Here is a 20,672-nt window from a genome sequence, read left to right on the forward strand (position 1 = left end):
ACCATCTAATTTAACCTTTCATCCTTCCATACTACTTAATCCTTGAAAAATGCAAGTCTGAAATCACCTCATCCCTAGTAATTGTCTTTAAATTGCTTCAACAGTTTGCAAGGACAAAGAAGAAAAGAGATTAGAAAGCCAAATACCCAGAGGAACCGGTTTCATAAACAATTTTATAAAAATCTAGTATACTTACCATAAATGCCATCAAACTTTTAAAATATACACCTCTGTAGTCTAAGACCCTGAATTATGAGAAAAACATTTATGGATTTAAAAATTATTTCCTTTAGGGAATCCCCTGGCCGTCCAGTGGTTAGGACTCTGCACTTTCACTGCCAAGGGCGTGGGTTTCATCCCTGTCGGGATTAAGATCCCACATGCTGCGCGGTGTGGCCAAAAAAAAAAGTTTCCTTTTGAGTTTACTGTGATTCTTTCAGGGGGATTAAAAAAAAAAGATAAAATAATAAAAAATTACTGTTGCCTGGTTACTTGGCTCTGAAGAGAAATGGAAAAATAATGCCCATGTTCCAGTTTAAATGAATTCAGGTAGAGAAGCCATGTCAGCAATCCCTCAGCAAACATACTGTCACATTTGGCTTTTGAAATGTCAATATAGATTCTAGAACCCTAGACCTGGTGAGGACCTTTAGAGATCATTTGATACTTCATATAGAGAGGATGACATTTAAACCATCCCAAACAGCACAGAATCTCCCCAAGACCATCAGAGAAGAAAATGTTATCTGTGATAATCCCTGGATTTATTTTCTATTTGCAGATAACCACTTCTCCCTATTTCAAATTTTAGCCAGTCTTAAAGTAAAATCTTTCAAAATGCTCTATTCTGCGAGCCCATTTCCTCTTCTTTGGTCTCTGAGGAGCTAGACTATCTAGCTGACCATGATGCAACCTTTTTTTTTTTTGGCTGTGCCATGAGGCGGGCGGGATCTTGGTTCCCTGACCAGGGATCGAACCCGTGCCCGCTGCAGTGGAAGTGTGGAGTCTTAAGCACTGGACCACCAGGAAAAACCCGCAACTTTTAAAAAAAATTGAAGTATAGTTGATGGACAATATTATACGTTACAGGTGCACAATATAGTGATTCACAGTTTTTAAAGGTTATGCTCCATTTATGGCTATTTTAAAATATTGGATATATTCCCTGTGTTGTACAATCATGCAAGTTTTATAAAAGTGAAGTTGCTGAACTCCCCTTCTGCCTTTTCTGGGGTCAACCCATGAGATTTAGCTTTTAACTACTTTTTTTCTTTTGGTTTTAACATTTTTTCTTTCTAGCCTCTACAAGTCTTTTTTTATTTTAATTGGAGCCCAGAAGTGGGCAATTAATTTCAACAGGGCCAAACTGGCTAATTTTCTACCTGTCTACTGCATTGCTGGAAGTACGAATTCTCAATACTGCGTTTGCTGAATTGCAGTGTTGTTCCTTTCTTCCTCTACGTGCTATCCTACCTGTAATCTTATTCCACGTTATCACATCTGTTTGATTTCCCACTTAGTTACCTGTGTTTTCTAGCCTGTTTTTCCAGATGACTGAAAATAAGTTATTTTTGAACACTTATGCACCGTGCTAACCCCTTCACATGCGTTTCATTTCACAATGCGTTTTCATTTCATCCACTCAACCCATTTTATAGATGAAGAAACTGAGGCTCAGACAGGTTAAAGAATTTATTCAAGACCATACATCTAAGAAGTGGTAGAGAAGGGATTTGAATCTTGGCAGTCTAACTCTAGAAACTACATTCTTAATTTACCTATTCAATTGTAAATCCATAGTATTTGTGTTGGGCTCTCCAACCAACAGAGAAAGTTTGGGAGCACCATTGAAAAACCTGAGAAAGCATGGGCTAGGGTTGCCAGATTTAGCAAATAAAAATACAGTTGATCCTTGAACAATGCAGGTGTTAGAGGCACTGACCCCGGCTGGCATCGACGAAAATCTGCCTATAACTTTATAGCAGGCCCTCGTATCTGTGGTTCTGCACCTGCGAAGGCAACCAACCGCAGATTGAATAGTCCTGTAGTGTGCGCTTATTGAAAAAAATCCGTGTAAAAGTGGACCCGTGTTGTTCAAGGGTCAACTGTTCAGGATGCTCAGTTAAATGTGAATTTCATATAAACAACGAATACTTTTTTAGTATGTCTCATGCAATATTTGGGACATACTTATACTAAAAATTACTCGTTATTTATATGAAAATCACATTTAACTGGGCATCCTGTATTTTATTCGGCAACTCTAGGCTGGGCATATTTCCCAGACAGAGACTGCGACTTTCTTACCGAATTGATATCAAAATATATTTTGGGTCAGTTGAAAGTACGTCTGCTCTTTTGGAGCAGAATTGCAGCAGTGTTTGGAGTATTTTACGATAAATCTCCGTAGCACCTACCAAGAATTATGCCATTTTCACAAATAAGCTGTTTATTATTTCTACATTGATAATGGGAAGAGATATTCATCTGAATATATTTTTGGGGCTCGACTTAACTCACTAGGCAGAAATGTTTTATCTCTTTATATCACCTAATCTAATATTAGCTATTGCTAAATTTCACTGTAATAAAAAAATACAAAGACTCATTTTATTTAGCAAGACTGAAAATAAAACTAAGACATCAAATCACACCTTTAGAGTTGTCTAAAACAGTTCTTCCATCTATCAGCCCAAGGCAATTAATCCAGCATATCATTTGTAGAGTGATTAATATAACAACAATCATTTCTCAGTTTCAAAGGGGGCCATTCAGTCCTCGGGGCTCTTTGCAAGTAGAATTAGTTTTGACTATTCAATCACCAGCTTGCACAAAAGCAGAAATAGGAATGGAAATACAAACACAAAATGATTGGCTATTACCTCTTTTAAAAGGAAACACCAGAAATAGTGGCTAGAACCCTACTGAATAGAACTAAAGAAGCAGTGGTTAAGTCCATAGAGGCAGAGTGACCCCTAGTCAGGATACAACTTATCCTCAATCAAACTTAAATAGGTAGTCACTAAATATGAAGCTCTTACTTTCACTGTTTATAAATGGTGAAGTTATCTGTGTTGAAAGATAGAGACTCATAGAAACTGCAACAGATCATTTATAAAACATCTACTTTTTTCGGATCAATATAGTCGGCCCTTTGTATCTGTGGATGTGGAACCCGCGGATACAGGGGCAGCTACACTAGGCCATTTTATATAAGGGACTTGAGTATCCACGGATTTTGGTACGGGGTCGGGGGGAGTGTCCTGGAACCAGTCCCCTGCAGATGCCGAGGGATGACTATATTGCTAAAATTCTTTCAGTGATTTTTTTCCCTCTCTCAACTTAATATGATCGCAGATCCCTCCGAATTTATTTTAGTCATATAAAAATTAACAAACTGTGGCTTCCTTTCAAATATGCTGTCCTGATATTAAAAAAAGTGATTAAAAACAGTACTGAATATAGATCACTTCTGCAAAGTTTAATGAGTGAGAAACATTCAACCAAGGTGATTTTTCCTTGGAAAGTCCTACAAAAACTGACTTTTATAAACAGTTCCTTATTTTGATAGAGGTTCCATTTATCAATAGCAGCCATGACTTTACTGCCTACAGAATTGCAGGCTGTCACAGTTTACATGTTTAGAATTCAAATGTTTTCAGATCAGGTTTTCTAGTAAGTGTTACAGAAACGAAGTCACACAGACAGACTGGTTAGTTGTCTCAAGCTAAGAAAACAGCCCATTTCCATGATTTTCCTATTCAGGCAGGTACAGACAACATTGGAGTTAAACGAATGGGTACTACAACAGTTACATTTTTTGCTTAAAGAAGAAGTGACATTGACATTGAAGGGGGGCAGGTGTAGCAGGACTTCACCGAGGCTCCTTTGTGATCTAGTGCAAGGGACAAGCCATCACAGGATGCTAGTATTAGAGAGAAGTTCCGGTTAAGAATCTGAGCAAGCTTGCTATTCAGAGAGGCTGAGATGTCCTTGCTGCGTATTCCACTGGAGAGAAGTAGTGTTTTCTGAGGCTTAGGCAGCCGGTCTCAGAGCAGAGGAGCCGACAAATATGTAAATCAGGGATGCTGGATGTGACGTGGTACTCCTAACAAGTGATTAATGGCACTGAAGTGGGAGGAGGGTGAGTGTATCTTAATGATGGATACCTTATGTTGGTCTTAGACTAACTGCCTTCTGCAAGGCCTTCTGAGCACATTAAAATCCATCACTCCCAGGAACATTTGGCTGCCTGCACAAAGTGTGACCAGGAATGGTGGTTTGAGAATTCTAAGTCCCACAAATTAGAACAGAAAAGGGCAACATTTAAATTAAGAGGGATTAACTCTCTGTGTATTCCTAGGCCGGCTGAATGTTCCCCCAACTCCCGAAGAGCCTGGTGCTACTTAGAAGCAAGGTAGCCCGACTTTTGGGGCCATTCGATTAATCAGAAGTCTGGGTGTGGGATCAAAAATGAGATGGAAATCTGTGCCAGAAAGTATCATTTGTAGTTTCACCGAGAAAAGAGGGGTACAGTGGGAGTTCTTCTTGGAGGGGGGCAGCTAATAACAAATCCTCAGCCAGGGCTTGTCGTGGACGATACCAACAGGCTTGCAAGTTCACTCCAGACAGCTGCCCTCCACTTAGCGACCTGGTGCACACTCCTGCCCCCAACTCCAACTTCAGGACACAAGAAAACCTTTTTTTCATGTTTGTGTTCCCCCCATCCAAATCTCCCAATTAGTAATGAAAAAACATTTGAGTGGATTCTGATGCAGTCCTGACCCAGGGACTAGGGCATGAACTCGTACCCACACAGCTGTCTCTGGAGATTTAACACTCGGTGTGACCCCTGGAGCCCTGGATTTAAAGACACCGGCCGCTTAGCGAACGGGCTCCCCCTTATCACTACATCAGACAGACCCCAGCACAAGTCACAGGCACTGAGATTGGGGAATCTTTGGGACGAGCCCTTCTTCCTCCCCCAGAGGAGGTCTTCAACCGTAGGATCCCCACAGCAATGAAAAGACACTTGATCTCAAGGAACGCGCACAGTTTGCCAAGCAGGTACCACAGTGGCTAACAGATAGCACGGTCCCACTTCAGCAGCTTTGAAGACACCTGAGTTCTTCATTCCTGTCTTCTTGATGCTGAGTGGAACCAACGAACAGGTTAAGAGGAGAAAAAAACCAAATCACAGAATAGGTGAAAAGTTTTAAAAAGAATTGTGTGGTGGCGGCCAAACCCTGACCCTGGAAATGTGGTCGGAAGCCACCACGCTTTCAGCCCTGGGGCAAGGAGGGTGGTGTGTAGAAAAGCCTGCAAAACCTATAGCACCAGCTCTTCCTTACCAGGGCTCCAGAGAGCGGGCCTCGGCAGTAACCCACGGGCTCACGGCCACGAGCGCCGGGAAAGCCAACATCCACCGCAGCCGTTTCTCCACAGCTCTGCTGGCAAACTTACAAGCACGTATTTGCTCGGTAGCTGGGCCTCACCCACGGGCATCTCCCACCTTGGAGGCAGGTAGAGAACACTGGACTGCCTTTCCCCAAATAAGGGCAGTCCGATCGGAGGCGACACCCTGCATTTCTCCCACTCCTTATTAATAGCATCCCTAATTAAGCCAGCTTCAAAAGGGCGAAAATCAGTGCCTGGAGCTCAAAGGGCTAGCCCATGGTTTCCAAATCTTAACAGAAGCCACGTAACCTACTTACCTGAAGAAAACCCCAATTCATCAGTCCCTACCCCCGCTTCCCAGGAAGGGGAATAGGTTTAAGTCCGTTTCTTCTTTTTTCACCACAGTACGTGGAAGAGAGTCAAAGAAGGTAGTGTGGAAGGGAGGGCTGGTTCATCATTAAAAAATAAAGATCTCTTTGAGGGTCATGTGCGGCTGGGGACAAACATTCAGTTCTCCTCCGCGTCTGCCTCCGAGGGCTCCTCTTCTAAGCCAAAGCTCGGCTTGTCAGCTAGCGCCTCCAAGTGCTTGCCCAGGCTGCCCGCAGAGTCCACGAACATGTCAGGGATGTCTTTGCCAAAGTAAATCTTGCTGTTGGAAGCGATGGCCTTGTACTTCATCAGCTGCAAATACTCAGGGGTCAGCTTCAGCTGGAGGAAAAATGAGGAAGGAAGACTCTGATGCGGCCAGATTAGGGGAAGTCTGGGCGGCATCCCTTTACTTTCGCGAGGAGAGGGTCTCCGTGAGAACCACGCCCCCTGCGCCTCTTCCTGGTCTCAATGTTACGTTAGTAACCGCGAAACCCCTTCTCTGGGAGAGAGTAATCTCAGGTCCTCAAGGTGAGAACTGCGAGAGTTTCAGGAGTTTCTCTGTTTACCAGCAAAATCAAACTTCTCTCAGGGTCCAGCTAAGGGAAAGGGAAAGCGCTGGCCCACGCGGCCCAGGAGTCCTCGCTCGCGACCACGAGGGGCTGGGGCAGGCGCCATGTTCTTACAACCACCCGGCTACTCTCAAGCCGGGCGCACGCCCTCTGGCGGCCAGGCGGCGCTGGGCCTTTACCTTATTTGCTTCGGCTATTTTCATGGCAGTGTAGCACTCGGCGTCCGCCTTGGCTTTCTCCCGGGCCAGAAACGCAGCATCTTAAGAGAAGAACGCAGTGAAGTGAAGGGCAGAGGCTATCAGAAGGCTAGTCCCCGCCACTTTCCCCGACTGCCTCCGTGACCCTGGGCACACTGCTCTGGCTTCTCTGTGCTCTGATTCCCTCATTTATGAAACTGGGGAAAAGGCATTTTTCTCCTGTTTCACAAGTGGTTGTGAAAATCGACCAAGATGAAGGAGTGCTCTGACAGCATCTCCCGGTGGTGGGGCCTAGCTAACTCTGAGTAAGTCTGCCGCTGTGCCCGACAGCGTCTTTTCTGACAGCATCGTGGAAACACATCCTCTTTCTAGCCGCTTACTCCTTCTGTGGCCTGTGAGGAGAGGGACGGGACCCGCCTCAACCTCCTGTCTGCGAGCTCTCCACCCCGGCGCTCTTCCCTCCTAGTACACAGCAAGACCAAGGGAAGCCCGAAGGCGGCTCTGGGTACGGCCCGAGGTGGATCTGCCCTGAGACCGACTGCCATACGCGAAACAGTTCAGCCGCTCTCCCGCTGCAGCCGCCTGTTCACCTCCATCAGTCATCTCAGAAAGGCTCCAGCTAGCAGCGCTCAAGCTGGCACAACTTGAAGGGCGTGGCACGCCGTGGTCTAGACCGACACCTGTTTGGACTAAGACACATTGAAACTTCTACTTTGCAATCTGCTTCCTTAATCTGCTCCGACCAGCTTTCGGTCAAGCTGATGCAAAATTTTTGATATTTACTCCCTGGCCTTGGGAATGAGGCCAGCCTTGCACGAGCAACAGCTGTAGCAAAAGCCTGGGAAGCAAGCGGGGACTGGGGGCGGGTTCTTACTGCACAGCCTCAGCAAGGCCCTGGGTGGTGGAAGCCTGCAGGCTGGCTGGGGTGCATGCGGCCAACTCGACTGGCCTTAGCGCCTGGTGACCTGCGTTTATAATAAAACGTGCTGTTCGGCTAAGAGCTCCCCAGTGAGGAGCCGCTGATCCGTAAAGGCCTAACTGGCTCCTCCACGGGCACCTGCAAAGCCCGAGAGGCCCCATCGTGGGTACTACTGGACACAGCACTGTGCAGCCTGAAGCTGGGCCCTGAGGTCTTGTTTTTGGCCTAGAATTTGCTTGATATAAAGGCACCACACGGAGGAGAAGGTGGGTGGTGGGAATGAGGTGAGAGCTGAGGGGCAGGGGACTGAAGGTGAGTGAGATTCAGAGAAGCTGGCAAAGACAACACCTCTCTCCAGCTCGTGGTGTCGGTATTGAAAGGTGTCTTCTTCACACCCAGCTTAACATCCACAGGGACCCTGAGAGGCCAAAACGACGGTGTTCACGGGCTTCTGAGGGGGGGTGCGGGTAAGGCAGGGGGGAGAGAGCTGCTGTCTGGACCTAGCTTCTTGGTTTACTTCCAATGCCAGACTGTGAGCCCAAGACAGCAGGGACCACGTGACCTCCCTTTTTCTTAAGCCTGGCAGAAGAGTCCTGGTGGCACCCAACTAAAATCTGATGAATGACTGAATCTCTTTGAAGTGGAAAATTAATGCCAGCCTGGACCGAATCTCCCCAAAACTCAAGTCAGAGCACGGAGAACAAGGGATGTTCCAAAGAAACCATAACATCTGAGCACAGAGATTACAGAGCAGAGGAAATGACTCCCCCCCCACCCCGCCCCGGCCACAGAGCAGGGTTTGAGGAAAAGGCAGGCGGGAATCTCTCGCTCACCTTCGATTTCCGAAATCCTCTTCTCCGTCTCCTTCTCCATCACCTTCTGCCCATAGGTGATTTCTGCCACCTGAGCCACTTTCTCTGCCTCTGTATTAATGAAGTTGAGAAAGGCTTAGAGCCCCGATACTTCCAGAGTTTGACGGCATTGCACCTTTCACCTGATCTGAGGCCCTGATGCAGGGCAGCGGGTGGCTCGGGTGAAGGGTCACTGGCCCAGAGGCAGCCATGGCAGGCTCCCTCTCCCAAGTCACAGGATATTTCTCCCAAAGGAATGTTTTAAGGGTTGAGGTACAGGTTTCCTCCTGCCACTGCACTTTAGGAAGTGGCCAGGGCTGTGGCTGGTCGTCTGGTGCAGTGGTAAAGAAGCCGGGTTCAGGGGCAGAGTCCCTGGATTTGAACCCCGTTTCCATCACTTCTCTGCCATGTGACCGTGGGCAGCAATCTAGCCTCCGTGTGCTTCAGCTCAGTGAGAGGAGGTTAAGGATGCTGCCTTCCTCACCCGGCAGGGGTGGGTGTGTGAGGAGCGAGATGATTCACCCGCGAGCATTTAGAAAAGCCCACGGCTCACAGTAAGGGCCCAATCGGTGTTATTATTATTGTGAATGAGGAGTTAACTGGAAGGGCTCCTTTCATTTAAGAGATGTGTGGAAACTCAGAACTCATGATCCCTGGCTGTGATCTGACAATTTCAGCTGTTTCCGGGGGATGCAGGCCGACCCCGCGTGTGGCAGGGCTTCGGAGGACCGAGCCCCAGGCTTCCTGAATCTCTCCACCCTCCCCAGCCTGTCTGCTCTGAAAGGGGACCCCACAAGCACAGTCAGACCAATGAGGGCCTTCTTCCGCTCTGTCTCGGCTTCCTTCTCCACCACCTTCTGCTTCTGGGCTGCAATCAGAAGCTTCGTCTTCTCGCTTTCCCTGAAGGGGAGAAAAATGCACAGCTGTGAGGCCGCTGGGGACCAGCTTCTGCGGAGATTCACTGCGCCCTGGAGAAGACAAGCCGCCCCCGCCCCGGGGGACGCAAGCTGTCATTCCTTCCTCTCTCCTGGCAGGCTCTGTAACGTCCCAGGTGAAAGCAGCTCGGCTGCAGGCAGTAACATGGCTTGCCTTCTCCTCCAAAACTCATTGGTAGGAAATAAAGCATAACTGACTTCAGTAAAAGGCACCTGCCTGCCCACGCAATCGCCGCTCCCTGTCTTCTTCGGCACGAGTCGTGAAATGCCACACGCCTCCCCCCGCCCCCGCCCCGGCCCTCTGAAGAGCATCCCTGCTCTGTCATTGCGGAGCCCAGGTGAGCGTCCTGACATGCCTGCCCCATCTTCCAGGGTGGTGCGCTGTAACAAATACTCAAGAGGGGATGCCTGGCCCGGCGTCGATCAACCCCGGGATGGGATGAACGGGAGGCAGGGGAGAGCGGTGGTTACAGCTGGGGCACCGGGCACACTCACATCAGCTCGTAGTTCCTGCGGATGGCTTCAGGTATGTTGGGCTTTGTCACCCGCACAGCCTGGAGAGGGATAAAAACAGCACCTGATGGGGAGGTGAGGGGCTGAGGGACCAGCTCCCACCGGTCCTTGATCTTCCTCCACAGACAGGACATCCTCTGGAAGAGGGGATGCACCTTCCTCGGGGGTCGGGGGGTGATGGCAGGGCTCCCACCAGGGCGGTGCTTACTTGGATGACGAGCCCGGGGGCCATGGAGGTCAGGTCCTGTTGCAAAGCCAGTTTGAGATTTTCATCAATCTGATCTGGAATCAAGACAGATAGAAAAAGGAGCTGTTACACTTTTGAGGCGGGGAGGAGGGAGGTATGGTGGTAGAGTGCAAGGCAAGACACCGGCTCATGAATGCACCTGACAGGCAAAAGGTCTTCCCAAGGCAGAGTGTTCATCAGAGCCCGGATGTCTAAAGACGCCCTGCAAGGCTCTCACAGCGGGAGGCCCACTCGGTCCTCTACGTGAGCCAGACGTGAGCGTGTCCTTTCCCTGGGGCCTCAAGAAGACATCAGCCTCGCCCAGAAGGGAGCTAAGCTTTAACAGGACAAACAACTTGAGCACATTTTTTGAGTCAGGCAGCAGCCTTTCCCTAGAAACAGCCGCAACAGAAGGTGGCCGCCTGGCTTTCACGAAGAACGAAGGTGGAATGGCCAAGTTAGATATTTTGAAAAAGCCAAGCACATTAAATCTAGTAATTTTAGAGGTTTCTAAAAGAAAAACAGACTCTGATGTCAAGGAAAGCCCCAAGGAAGACTAATTCCATTAGGAGCTCCATCAAATAACACAAGAAGAATGACAATTTACAGCTCTGGAAACGAGCCCAAGTGGTCTGATGTGTTGTTTGCTTTGGTCCTAATTCTCTGTCTGAAACATGACACGTGAGTCACTTCACGGACAAGGGTTGGAAGAGCTGTAACCGACTGTCCCTCTAGCTGTGGCCCTAGAACAGCGGTGCCCAGGCTGCCTGCTCTGACCTGGGCCTTCCCTGCCCTGCCCCCCGCCCATGAGATCCTCAGTAAGATCCTGGAAGAGCACTGAGAAAAGGACCCACGAAACCAGGCTGGGACATCTTCACGGAACCATCTCCCTACTGTCAGCTGCCATCTGCTTTAAGTGGCCATTCGTGATCCAGGAGCCTTTGAGGAACAGTAAGTCTAACTCCTTGCCTGTTATAGATGCTCAAACTGAGGCCCACAGAGGTTCAGTGATGTGCTCAAGCTAGTCAGGACCCAAAATAAAGAACCTGTTTAATGATTATGCTTTGGTTGTTAGGGTTGAGAACAGTACTTTCTTCAACTGTCATATCGCTAAGCAAGGGGTTTTAATACTTCTACATATCAGATACGTTCCCAGCAGCCTCTCAGCACTGAGAGAGAAATGCCCATAAGGGCAGCACCTCCCACCTGACATGGGTCTAACAATTTGACGGCTAGAGATAAACATTACATTCCACATTTTCTATTTTAAATAGGAGACCGACCAAACTCTAAGGGAGATGCCCTATACCCTCCATAAGTTAAGAACACAGTTGTTTATCAGATTAAATTCTGTCTGAGTCAAGGCAGAAAATTGTGACCTGGGGCTAGTAATTTTCTAGGAAAATCTGGAAGAAATGTTTTGCAAGGTGGTTTACTACCAAAGTAACACCAGTACTAAGTTGTTTATAGGTGATGGTTATGCTGACAGATGCAGATTAAGTTATGTTATTACGTGAACACAAAGAGGGTCTTCAGACAAACTTCTTAACAAGTACTGGATAACATTTTAATAAAACAGGCAAAGAGGATGCATCAGAGCAAGCAGTGATAAAAACTGCAGTCAAGCTGAAAGTCAGGGCTATGCGTCCTGAGAGGAGGGGACCAGAGAAAAACTTTCCAACTTCAAGGAACAGGATTAGAGACTTGAGTTTCTCCTTTGCAGATGCAAATGGATTCTAAACAAAACAGTGCTTGCTGGCAAGAATGATGTTAAAAGATATTTCAAAGCAAACACACTTCCCTAGCTCCTCTGTACAAGAAGTTTTACTTTACTAGGACACCAAGTTCATCTGCAAGATAGTGAGAAGTTCTCTAATGCAGAATAATTTCACATTTTAATTCCCTCTACATGGAAATTAGAGCTCTTCTGTCTTTTGTTGTTTCAAATGCTTTGGAACGTTCATTTAATGGCACAAGTTCTAAAACAATGGCTAGAGAGAAAACGAAGATATTTTATGAAATTATATCAGTTTGAGGTTAAAAAAAAAAACAACAGCAGATTTACTGAACTGTTCTTAACAGCACACTGAATCCAAACCCCACAAGAGAATCCAAAGCCTATAAAGTGAATTTAGATTCATTTTCTTCTGCAGAAAAGTCAAAAGTGCTTCTGATGATTTCCCAAATCTGAAACAGTGCAAAAGGCTGTTTGCTTAATTAAGACAACTGGTGTCGCCAACGATTCCGCCTCTGTCTACTCTACAGAATGTTCTCACTCAGGGTCCTTTTAATGAAGATTCCTGGGAAAAATCACTGTCCAGTCCTGATGTCAAGAATAGCTGTTACCGGGCTTCCCTGGTGGCGCAGTGGTTGGGAGTCCGCCTGCTGATGCAGGGGACGCGGGTTCGTGCCCCGGTCCGGGAGGATCCCGCATGCCGTGGAGCGGCTGGGCCCGTGAGCCATGGCCGCTGGGCCTGCGCGTCCGGAGCCTGTGCTCCGCAACGGGAGAGGCCACAGCAGTGAGAGGCCCGCGTACCGCAAAAAAAAAAAAAAAAAAAAAAAGAATAGCTGTTACCACTGATTGCAAAGTTCATTTGCTTTTGTTTTTTTAATACATTTATTTATTTTATTTTTGGCTGTGTTGGGTCTTCGTTGCTGCGCGCGGGCTTTCTCTAGTTGCGGTGAGCGGGGGCTACTCGTTTTTTTTTTTTTTTTTTTTTTTTGCAGGAGCAGGAGCGCAGGAGCGAGTCCTCGCATCCACTATTACTCCTGTGCCCAACGCTCAACCACTCTCACGAGCTTCTTCCACCGGCATCAGCATTTCCCAGGAGTGCCCTGTGTGACCGCCCGCTTCCCGGGCACTGGATCTTCAACACTTCCGGGCCTTTGGTACCCATCCCGCCCTGTGGGCAGCTCAGAAGTAGGCAGCGGGGAAGCAGGGCTGCTTGAGCAGGTGATCATCCCAAGAGGCTTTCTTACCGAAGAGCTCGATGTAGACCTCCTGAAGCGTGTGGACACTGCAGAACTGGTTCAGCTCGTGGTGGATCTTGTTGAAGATGAGCGCCTTGTCGTAGTCGGCAGTGTAGTTCTTCACTATATCATACACTGGGAGGAAGAAGAGATTCAGGATGAGGACGGGCGGGACTCACCACATCCCCGGACACAGCGGCTGTCCCTTCCCGGGGCGCTGCTGCAGACACGGGGCAGGCGTGGGGCCGGTGGTGGGGCGGGGGGAGTGGGCTGCAGGGGAGGGGCTGGGCTGGGGGAGGGGCACGGCAAGCACACACCTGCGTGTGGGACCAGGAAGTTCACCACCTCGATTCTGTCGAAGTAGATCATCACGCCACCGCTGTCGGAAGAGGGACGGACACAGCAGTCAAGGCTAAGCTCTGGAATATGGTGCCTCTCCTAGGGGGTGGCGGGAGGTGTGTGACTTGACAGGAAAAGAGGAGAGTTCACGGGGGTGGGGTGGGGTGGGGTGGGGGGGCGGTGAGAGGTCAGAGGCAGGAGGCTCTCCAGGCAGGAGTCCTTCCGAGCTGCTAGCGAGAACGCAATCTCGTGAGAAATCACACCTCCTAAAAATACCTCCGCGAAGAAAAAAACGAAACTTTGGCGGTAAGACAAGAGTAGTTCATCTCCTTTTAATCTGCAGTGCCTTTTGATTAAAGCAATCAATCGAAAGGAAGAGACTAAAGAAGGTAACGGAGTTCTCAGAACTTAAAAATGTGGGGTTTTATGGTCACTGTTTCTCACTTTGTTTTCACCATCACTTTAGTTCAGTCCTCCCTGCCCTGACATTCATTAGAAAACAATTTCAAACATACAGAAAAGCTGAAAGAATAGTACAACTAACACTCATATATCAACACCTAAATTTAACAATTGTTAACATTTTACCTATCGATTGATCTACTTTTTTTTTTTTGCTGAACATTTCAAAGCAAGCTGCGGCCAGGATACCTTAGCCCTTAACACCTGTCAAGCATCAATCACCTAAGAATAATGACAGTCTCCTACAGAGTCACAATACCATTCCCAAACCTAAGGAAATTAGCAATAATTCCTTACCATATAATACCCAGTCTTTCTCCAAATTTCCCCAGAAGTTCCTGTCATGGACTGAATTGTGTGCTCTCCAAAATCCATATGCTGAAACTCTAATCCCCAATGCGACTGTATTTGGAAGCAGGGCCTTTACACGGGTAATTAAGGTTAAATGAGGTTATAATGGTGGGGCCCTGATCTGACTGGACTGGTAAAGGAAAGAAGAAAAAGACACCAGAGATCTTTCTCTCTCTCCACACGTGCATAGAGGAAAGGCCACGTGAGGACACAGCAAAGCAGCCACTTGCAGGCCAGGAACCAACCTTGCTGCCACCTTGACCTTGGACTTTGAGCTTCTAGAACCGTGAGAAAATAAGTGGCTGTTGTTTAAGCCACCCAGTCTGCGGCATTCTGTTACGGCAGCCCAAAATGACTAACGCAGTTTCTGTAACGTCTTTAATAGCTGTTATTTTGAAACCAAGTTCTAAGCAAGGTTCACCATTACATTTGCTTATATCTTTACGTCTCCTTTTTGACCCAAGGCCCCTCCAAATACAATGACTTTGTGATGAAATAGGGCCAGTCATTCTGTGGGATGTTCTGATTCTGTGTTTGTCCGAGTGTTTCCTTATGGTGTGGTTTACTTTGTTACTCTGTCCCTGTTCAGACCTTCCTGACTTTTCAACTGGACCACCATATTGGTGGTGAATTTCCGGCCCCTGAGTTCTCCGCCTACCACCTTTCCAACATTCTCCATAGCTAGTTCTGCAAAGTGATCTTCCTCTAGCAAGTTATTTGTGTGCTAAAAGCCTTTATCATGGCATTCGAGGCCCTTCCAAACTTGTCTCCCTTCTGTGATCTTCTCTACTGCACTCCACCACCTACTCAACTCAGAACATAGGGAGCTTGGGGGCAGAGAACTTGGTGAAACCACCAAGTGGTATGTCCCTTTTCACTGTCTCTTACTGTAGCCAGCCAGATGGCCTTGCCTCTTATTTGGGCTTCACAGCTTTATTCTGGGCACCTTACCTTGTCCCACAAGGTACGTTCTTCACCTCATCTGTCTGGAGTGTGGTCTGGAATTAGGGGAGACATAAGATGCTGTAAGGTGAGCAGTGACAAACAAAGTGAGTTCTTTTGGGAAACCCAAACAGCCTTTGCCTTGAATACTTATTTGGGTTAAACTTGGCCTCTGTGAAATGTGAACACCCCCAATGAGTGCTCCTCACTTACAGAGTGTGAGACTAAACCAAGCAAAGGTACCCACCCCGCTTCCCTGTAAGTGAACCACCACATGAACAGGCTGAGCAATGATGGTTGAGTGAAAAAGACCCTGGATTAGGAGTCCTAAGACCCGTGTTTACTTCCGTTTCTTCCATTTACTAGTCTTGAAACAGCAGATTCTTTATTTAACCTCATAGCCTCTAAAACCTGCTCGGCCCATTCTCAGGATTACTGTGAGACTCAAATGAGATAATGTGCACGGAATGCACTTTGAAAACCATCAAGCACAGTAAATGGCAGAAGAAACCTACAGGGCAGATGCTGATGAGGTATCCCAGGATACTTCCCTGGGTTAGTTTAAAAGTCATTCTCTGAATCTTCTTATTCCTCTTAGCTGGACATACTTCAAAGATGACTAGTCTAACTTAGCCTGGCTTTGGGTCTGTCATAACTAATCCTACACCTATTTTAGATGTCGTTTCCCTTCTCCAAGTTCACCCCCCCCAATTATGTTCACATCTCTGAAATTCAAAAAAGAACCAGCAAAATTACCATGTTTCATTTCCATCTATCTTGGTAGCCTGTGGTTTAAAACATACAGATGCACAAACATCCTATTTTTCCTTCTGCATATTCAGAACAGATTCTTCTCTGGTTTTGTCTTGAAGTGAAGCCATATTTCCCAGCTGGGAATGACAGGCCAAGGCAATGACCCCGTTCAGCTATTTCAACAATCAAGTAAAACTCCAGAAGTAAGTGGCTCATGGAGCCTCATACTTCATATTATATATAGGACTTATTCTTAAGTGATTCCTTGAAAAGGCATTACACTCATCCACTCATCCAATGGCTAAATCATTCCAAATCACGCACTAATCACCACCCAAGTCTGCAGTCGTCCAACCCTGCCCCACAAGCCGAGTATACCTGCACAGACTTATAGGATGTGATGAATGGGAGCATGAGATGGAAGCCAGGGCCGCTGGTGGAAGTCAGCAGGGCACCGCCTCTGCAGAGGAGGGAGAGAGAGGCAGGCTTGGTTTAGCAAAGGGGTGTCTGTTACATCAATACTGTTTGGGCCCACTTTCTCTGCAGCCCCATAAACATTTAATATAGAGTGACATGTGCCAGAGCCATGCCCACAGATCCCTGTCTTCCTCTCAGCTTGACCCTAATATTCTAGGAAGCCTGACGCTAAAACCTAAAACCGCTATTCATGCTTTTGCAGTGAGAAAAACGGGCACACAGACAAAATGGAATAAAGACAGCAGAATCCTTGGCTATACTTGAGATAAGAGAGGAGAGCTGTTTTGTTGTATCTGTCGGGCTTGTGGAGATCCACAAGGGCAGTTAAATCCGGGAATATAGTGACCAATTAATGGTACTAGTGTTGGAGTCCAGTGACACAAAGAACCAAAAGGATAATTTTAAGTACACTTGATAAACCATCTAAATATGTTTTTGGCAGTACAGTTACTTTTCTAATCAAGTCATATGTAAATGGTAATAAAATTAAAAGCCATTTTGGGGGACATAGAAACAGATGGTGGGAAGAAATAATTAAAGGGAGAGGGGAACCCAATCAGACTTCTAGAACTCGCTACCGGCATCCAGAGAAAAAGCATTATGGGGTACATATAAGAAGGGGCTCATAAAGACTTACAGCACATACCTTGGTTATGGAGGTGACTCAAAGGAAAGCAACCCAAGATTTATATTAAATGCTTTTTTGCTTTATATTAAGTCACAGATACATTTTTTTTAAAAAAGGAGCAATAAAAATAAAGTGACATAATGGGTTATTGTAAGAACCACTATCCTAGAGCTTGCCTTGATGGATACAAGTCAACCTGTAGGCTCTTCCATTCTTCCTGAAATGTTAATTTTAAAGAGTAGGTCCACATGACATCTCCTCAGGTTGCCATCAAGAACCGGTACTCGTCAGAGGCAAGCTTGTGGCACCATGACGCCCAGAGGCAAGTAGGAGAAAACAGTGTTTCAGAGATGATCTTCAAGGAGCATGATTGCCTTTAGGTTTTCTCTCCAAATCTCTCTACACGTTTATCGATTATCATCCATGGCATCAGACTACTAGGTTTTATATTTACATTTATATATGTATTTACGTGTGTGTGTATTCCCCTCCCCACGGTCACTGACACGAAAGCTCAATCTAAAAGACTCCCCTATTCAACAAAATATAAACACAATTGGTCAGCAGAATCTGTTAAACATTGACTAGGAAAGCCAGTCGTTGAACAGGAAGTTGCAAGCTATGCCGTGTCACTGCCTTACCTGTAATACACCCCAATATGTCCCTCTTCTATCTTGTGCACAGCTGAGAAGAGAGATGCACACAAGAAACTGGCAGCCACAGCCAAAACTGCTCCCAACTGAGCCATCAGTGAGCGTTCACCCTGGGGGAAAAGATACAGCAAGATGTGTGCGCTCTGACTTGCGGGAGAAAAGCTCTGACAGCGAGAGCACCTCCCCAAGCTGAGCTCCAGAAAGTGGCTCACGTCCAGCCTGTAGTAGTATGAACACAAGGCTAGATCTACAACTCTCTTCCTCCTTGCTCTCACTTGGCACCACCATTCCTTAACTGGCTCCAGATACAGCCGTGGCCCAAGGGAAAACCAGTGCCAATTGGGCAGCGTTCAGGACACAGCCTTCCCTTCCTGTGAACACGAACGGCCTGTCACCGGAGCCACTCATATTAGTAAAAGGGAAGCGAGGCAGCTGCAGTACGTTGGCCCAAATTACAGAGGATGTCAGATGACAGGCAGTTGTGGCTGTGTAATTCTGGTCAGAGCCTCCCAGTCCTTAATTGCCTGCCACTTCAAAGGAAACCATTATTTACTCCTTTCAGAGGCTGGAGCGACACAGACAGCATGCGAGCCGAGTTCCATGGCGGGATTCTCTGGCCTTTCATCCACCTTCCCCGTTATTCCTTTGGCCCTAAACAATATAGGTATCTAAGCAGCACTGAAGCCACACTCCCTCCCATATGCTTGACTAGCACTTTGCAACTGACAGGTTCCCCAAGCCCATGGTTAGAGGGGAAAGGGGGTTCCCCAGGCTGGGTAGACTCTGGGGCTCCTGGGTTCAACTGTATTCGGGCACCAGGACGCGAAGGAGTTGGCATCCAGAGACTCATTTCCTAAACACTGAATGATCTGGAAAAACTACAGTAACTGTCAGCGAGGTTCCCAATCGGGCGCGCCTGGGCCCACGCGTCCAGCGCGTGGATTTCTGTCTCCCGGGTCTAACTTAACTCGGGCGTAGACGTCTGCGAGGCGCTTATTTCACCGTGCGGCCTCCAGCTACCGATCTGCAGCTGCGTCCTATGTGCAAAAACCCTTTCCTCCCCGAAGTCACCCCCGCTCCACCTCGCGCTCCTTCCCTGCCCTCTTCTGAGAGAGGGTCGCGAGTCCCAGGAGCCCTGGTTCGGGGCTGGAGGCTCCAAGAGCCTCCGCTCCGTCCCGTCTAGAGGCTCGCGGGGAAGGGACGGGACAGAAAGGGGTTGCTTTCCCGCTCCCGAGGGAGAAAGGATGCTGTGCTGGGGGCCGGGGGGAACCGTCGATCAGCTCCTGCCGGGAGCCTCACCGAGGCCCAAACGCGCGCGCTAAGGGGCGGGGGCCGCGTACCAGGCTGTCCCTCCAGGCGCTCCGTACTCGTCCGAACCCCTGTGCAACCGCAGAAACCGCCACACCTCTCCGCACGCTACTTCCTTCCGGGCCCGTCGCTTCGATGACGCCATTAGTTCACGCGAGAAGACCACGCCCCTTCTCTCCCTAGTTCGCCAGTGCCGCTCCCGCGCCCCGAGCGGGGGGTGGCCGCGGGTGGCCGCCAGGAGGCGCCCGCGACGCGGTCCGGGCGGTCAGGACCGCGGTCTGGGATTTCCGGGGTGGGGGTGGTGCGGGCGCCTGGAGAGTGACCCCGGGGACGAGGTGAGTGGCGGCGGGTGCTCAGGCCGACGTGTCACTTTCCGAGGATTTGACTTTGGAGTTTGCTCCGGATTCCCCTCCACGTTAGGTCAAGCCTGTTTTTTTGTTTGTTTTGTTTTGCTTTTTTTCGGAGCAGGTACCAGCGACTTGCAAGCCTTCTAGCCCTCTGTTCCGCTTTCCTGTAGCACCACTGAATGAAACATCCTTTAAATGTGCAGATTAGCACCGTTACGTAACTAATCAACAGTCTCTACTTTGAATTGCCCTTTATGCTTTTCTACGAGCTTTGGCCTTTGAGGTCCCTACAGCACCGTAAAGTAGATTAAGAAGGAATTATCTCAATTTTAGTGAACAAAATCTAGGTTCAGTGAGGTGCGAGGGTAGCAGTGGATGAAAGCCTGCTTTGCTCTTCCTTAACGTCAGGAGTTTAACTGCCTCGTAACTGATGCCGCTCCGCCCAGGGGCTTGCGCTTGTCAGTGTCTCCCCGCTAGACTGTAAGTTCCCTGAGGGTGGGGACTGCGTCTTCCTCAGCATCCCGGGCCCTGAAGTGCCCAGTAAAAACAAACCGCAGCACGGTGGCCGAGAACCAGCATCCAGACCTTGTGTCTCCCAGTCCGCAGCCTTCACTGGTCCGCAGCATCACACTAGGGCATTTCTAATTCAGCCACTGAAGTTACTGTGTTCGCAGAAGAGAGTCCACTTAACTACAGCCTTCGGTACTTGGAAAGCGTTTACACAGGGAAGATGGCAAGCTGGTGGTGCTGGACAGACTGAGGACACTGGAAAAGGAAAGTGTAGGTTTTCCAGGCATGGAACTGGCCCATTTCCAACCCCCTCCCCATCTCCTGGGGGTTTGCTCTGGGTGAGTTTGTGTTGAGATAGTTCATTATATGTTAAGCCCACAAGTGGGCGCTGCCGGGGAGCTCTGTGCCCACCTCCACAAAAGAGGGTTTCTCCTCTCCCCACCCTGTCACTGCAAATCTCCCCCTCCCCCAACACACGCATTTTGCACACAAACTTGACCAATTTCTTGATTGATCCTATCAGAACCTGAGAGCTTTTTCTCCACATGTTCAGTGACAGAACTGGCCCCGACACAGTTAATAAAGGTTTCTTTAATGGTTCACACTTAGTATATGTTTACTCAATAGTTGAGTGAATGAATAAGAGAAATGGAAATATTGGGGTTTATCAGCTCAAGGAATGGGGCTTAGCGTGCAGATAAAGGAATTAAATTAGTTGTCATTTAAGAATTTCCTGACTATTAAACTTTGAAATAAACTATGAACGGAAGTGGTGGGATTTCGTTCTCAGGAGGCTTTTTACCAGGTGTCTGTTGTTTAGTTATGGCCCTGCCTAGAGCCATAACTAAATGATAATCTAACATTTCTGAAAACTCTTTCCTTAAGAGACCCGTGATTGTCATGACTCAATATCCAAAATTACCCCGGAGGTAAGTCTGTGATGATTTGTTTAACAA

At 47.9% G+C, this 20,672-nt stretch overlaps 1 protein-coding gene across 4 annotated transcripts; it reads right to left on the reverse strand.

The window, feature by feature from the left end:
* Positions 1 to 1,674: 1,674 nt before the first annotated feature.
* ERLIN2 (ER lipid raft associated 2) lies at positions 1,675 to 18,978 on the reverse strand. 4 transcript variants are annotated; one of them, XR_009538230.1, is made up of 12 exons: positions 17,540 to 18,869; positions 16,172 to 16,253; positions 15,050 to 15,096; positions 13,264 to 13,325; positions 12,956 to 13,081; positions 9,959 to 10,032; positions 9,733 to 9,791; positions 9,111 to 9,202; positions 8,285 to 8,374; positions 6,515 to 6,594; positions 5,715 to 6,105; positions 1,675 to 5,150 (listed from the first exon to the last, which is right to left on the reverse strand). XR_009538230.1 is itself a non-coding variant. In XM_060136299.1 (12 exons), the coding sequence occupies exons 2-12, from the start codon at positions 17,644 to 17,646 to the stop codon at positions 5,905 to 5,907; spliced, it is 1,020 nt and encodes a 339-aa protein (XP_059992282.1). In that variant the 5' UTR covers positions 17,647 to 17,661; positions 18,892 to 18,978; the 3' UTR covers positions 1,675 to 5,904. The 4 variants fall into 4 exon arrangements, 2 of the variants coding, with proteins under 2 accessions (XP_059992282.1, XP_059992283.1); XM_060136299.1 differs by adding an exon at positions 18,892 to 18,978 and having other exon boundaries at positions 1,675 to 6,105; positions 17,540 to 17,661; XR_009538231.1 differs by lacking the exons at positions 1,675 to 5,150; positions 5,715 to 6,105; positions 6,515 to 6,594 and having other exon boundaries at positions 8,357 to 8,374; positions 9,632 to 9,791.
* Positions 18,979 to 20,672: the final 1,694 nt, after the last annotated feature.

Source organism: Lagenorhynchus albirostris, chromosome 21 (genome assembly GCF_949774975.1).
Source record: "Lagenorhynchus albirostris chromosome 21, mLagAlb1.1, whole genome shotgun sequence".
NCBI lineage: Eukaryota > Metazoa > Chordata > Mammalia > Artiodactyla > Delphinidae > Lagenorhynchus > Lagenorhynchus albirostris.

Excerpts from the sequence above, each read along its gene's own strand:
- ERLIN2 (XM_060136299.1), bottom strand. The coding sequence starts at position 17,646 with ATGGCTCAGTTGGGAGCAGTTTTGGCTGTGGCTGCCAGTTTCTTGTGT. Across the intron at positions 8,375-9,110 it reads GCGGAAGAAGGCCCTCATTG|AGGCAGAGAAAGTGGCTCAG; the intron begins GTCTGACTGTGC and ends TCATTAATACAG. Across the intron at positions 6,106-6,514 it reads AAATAGCCGAAGCAAATAAG|CTGAAGCTGACCCCTGAGTA; the intron begins GTAAAGGCCCAG and ends TTTTTCCTCCAG.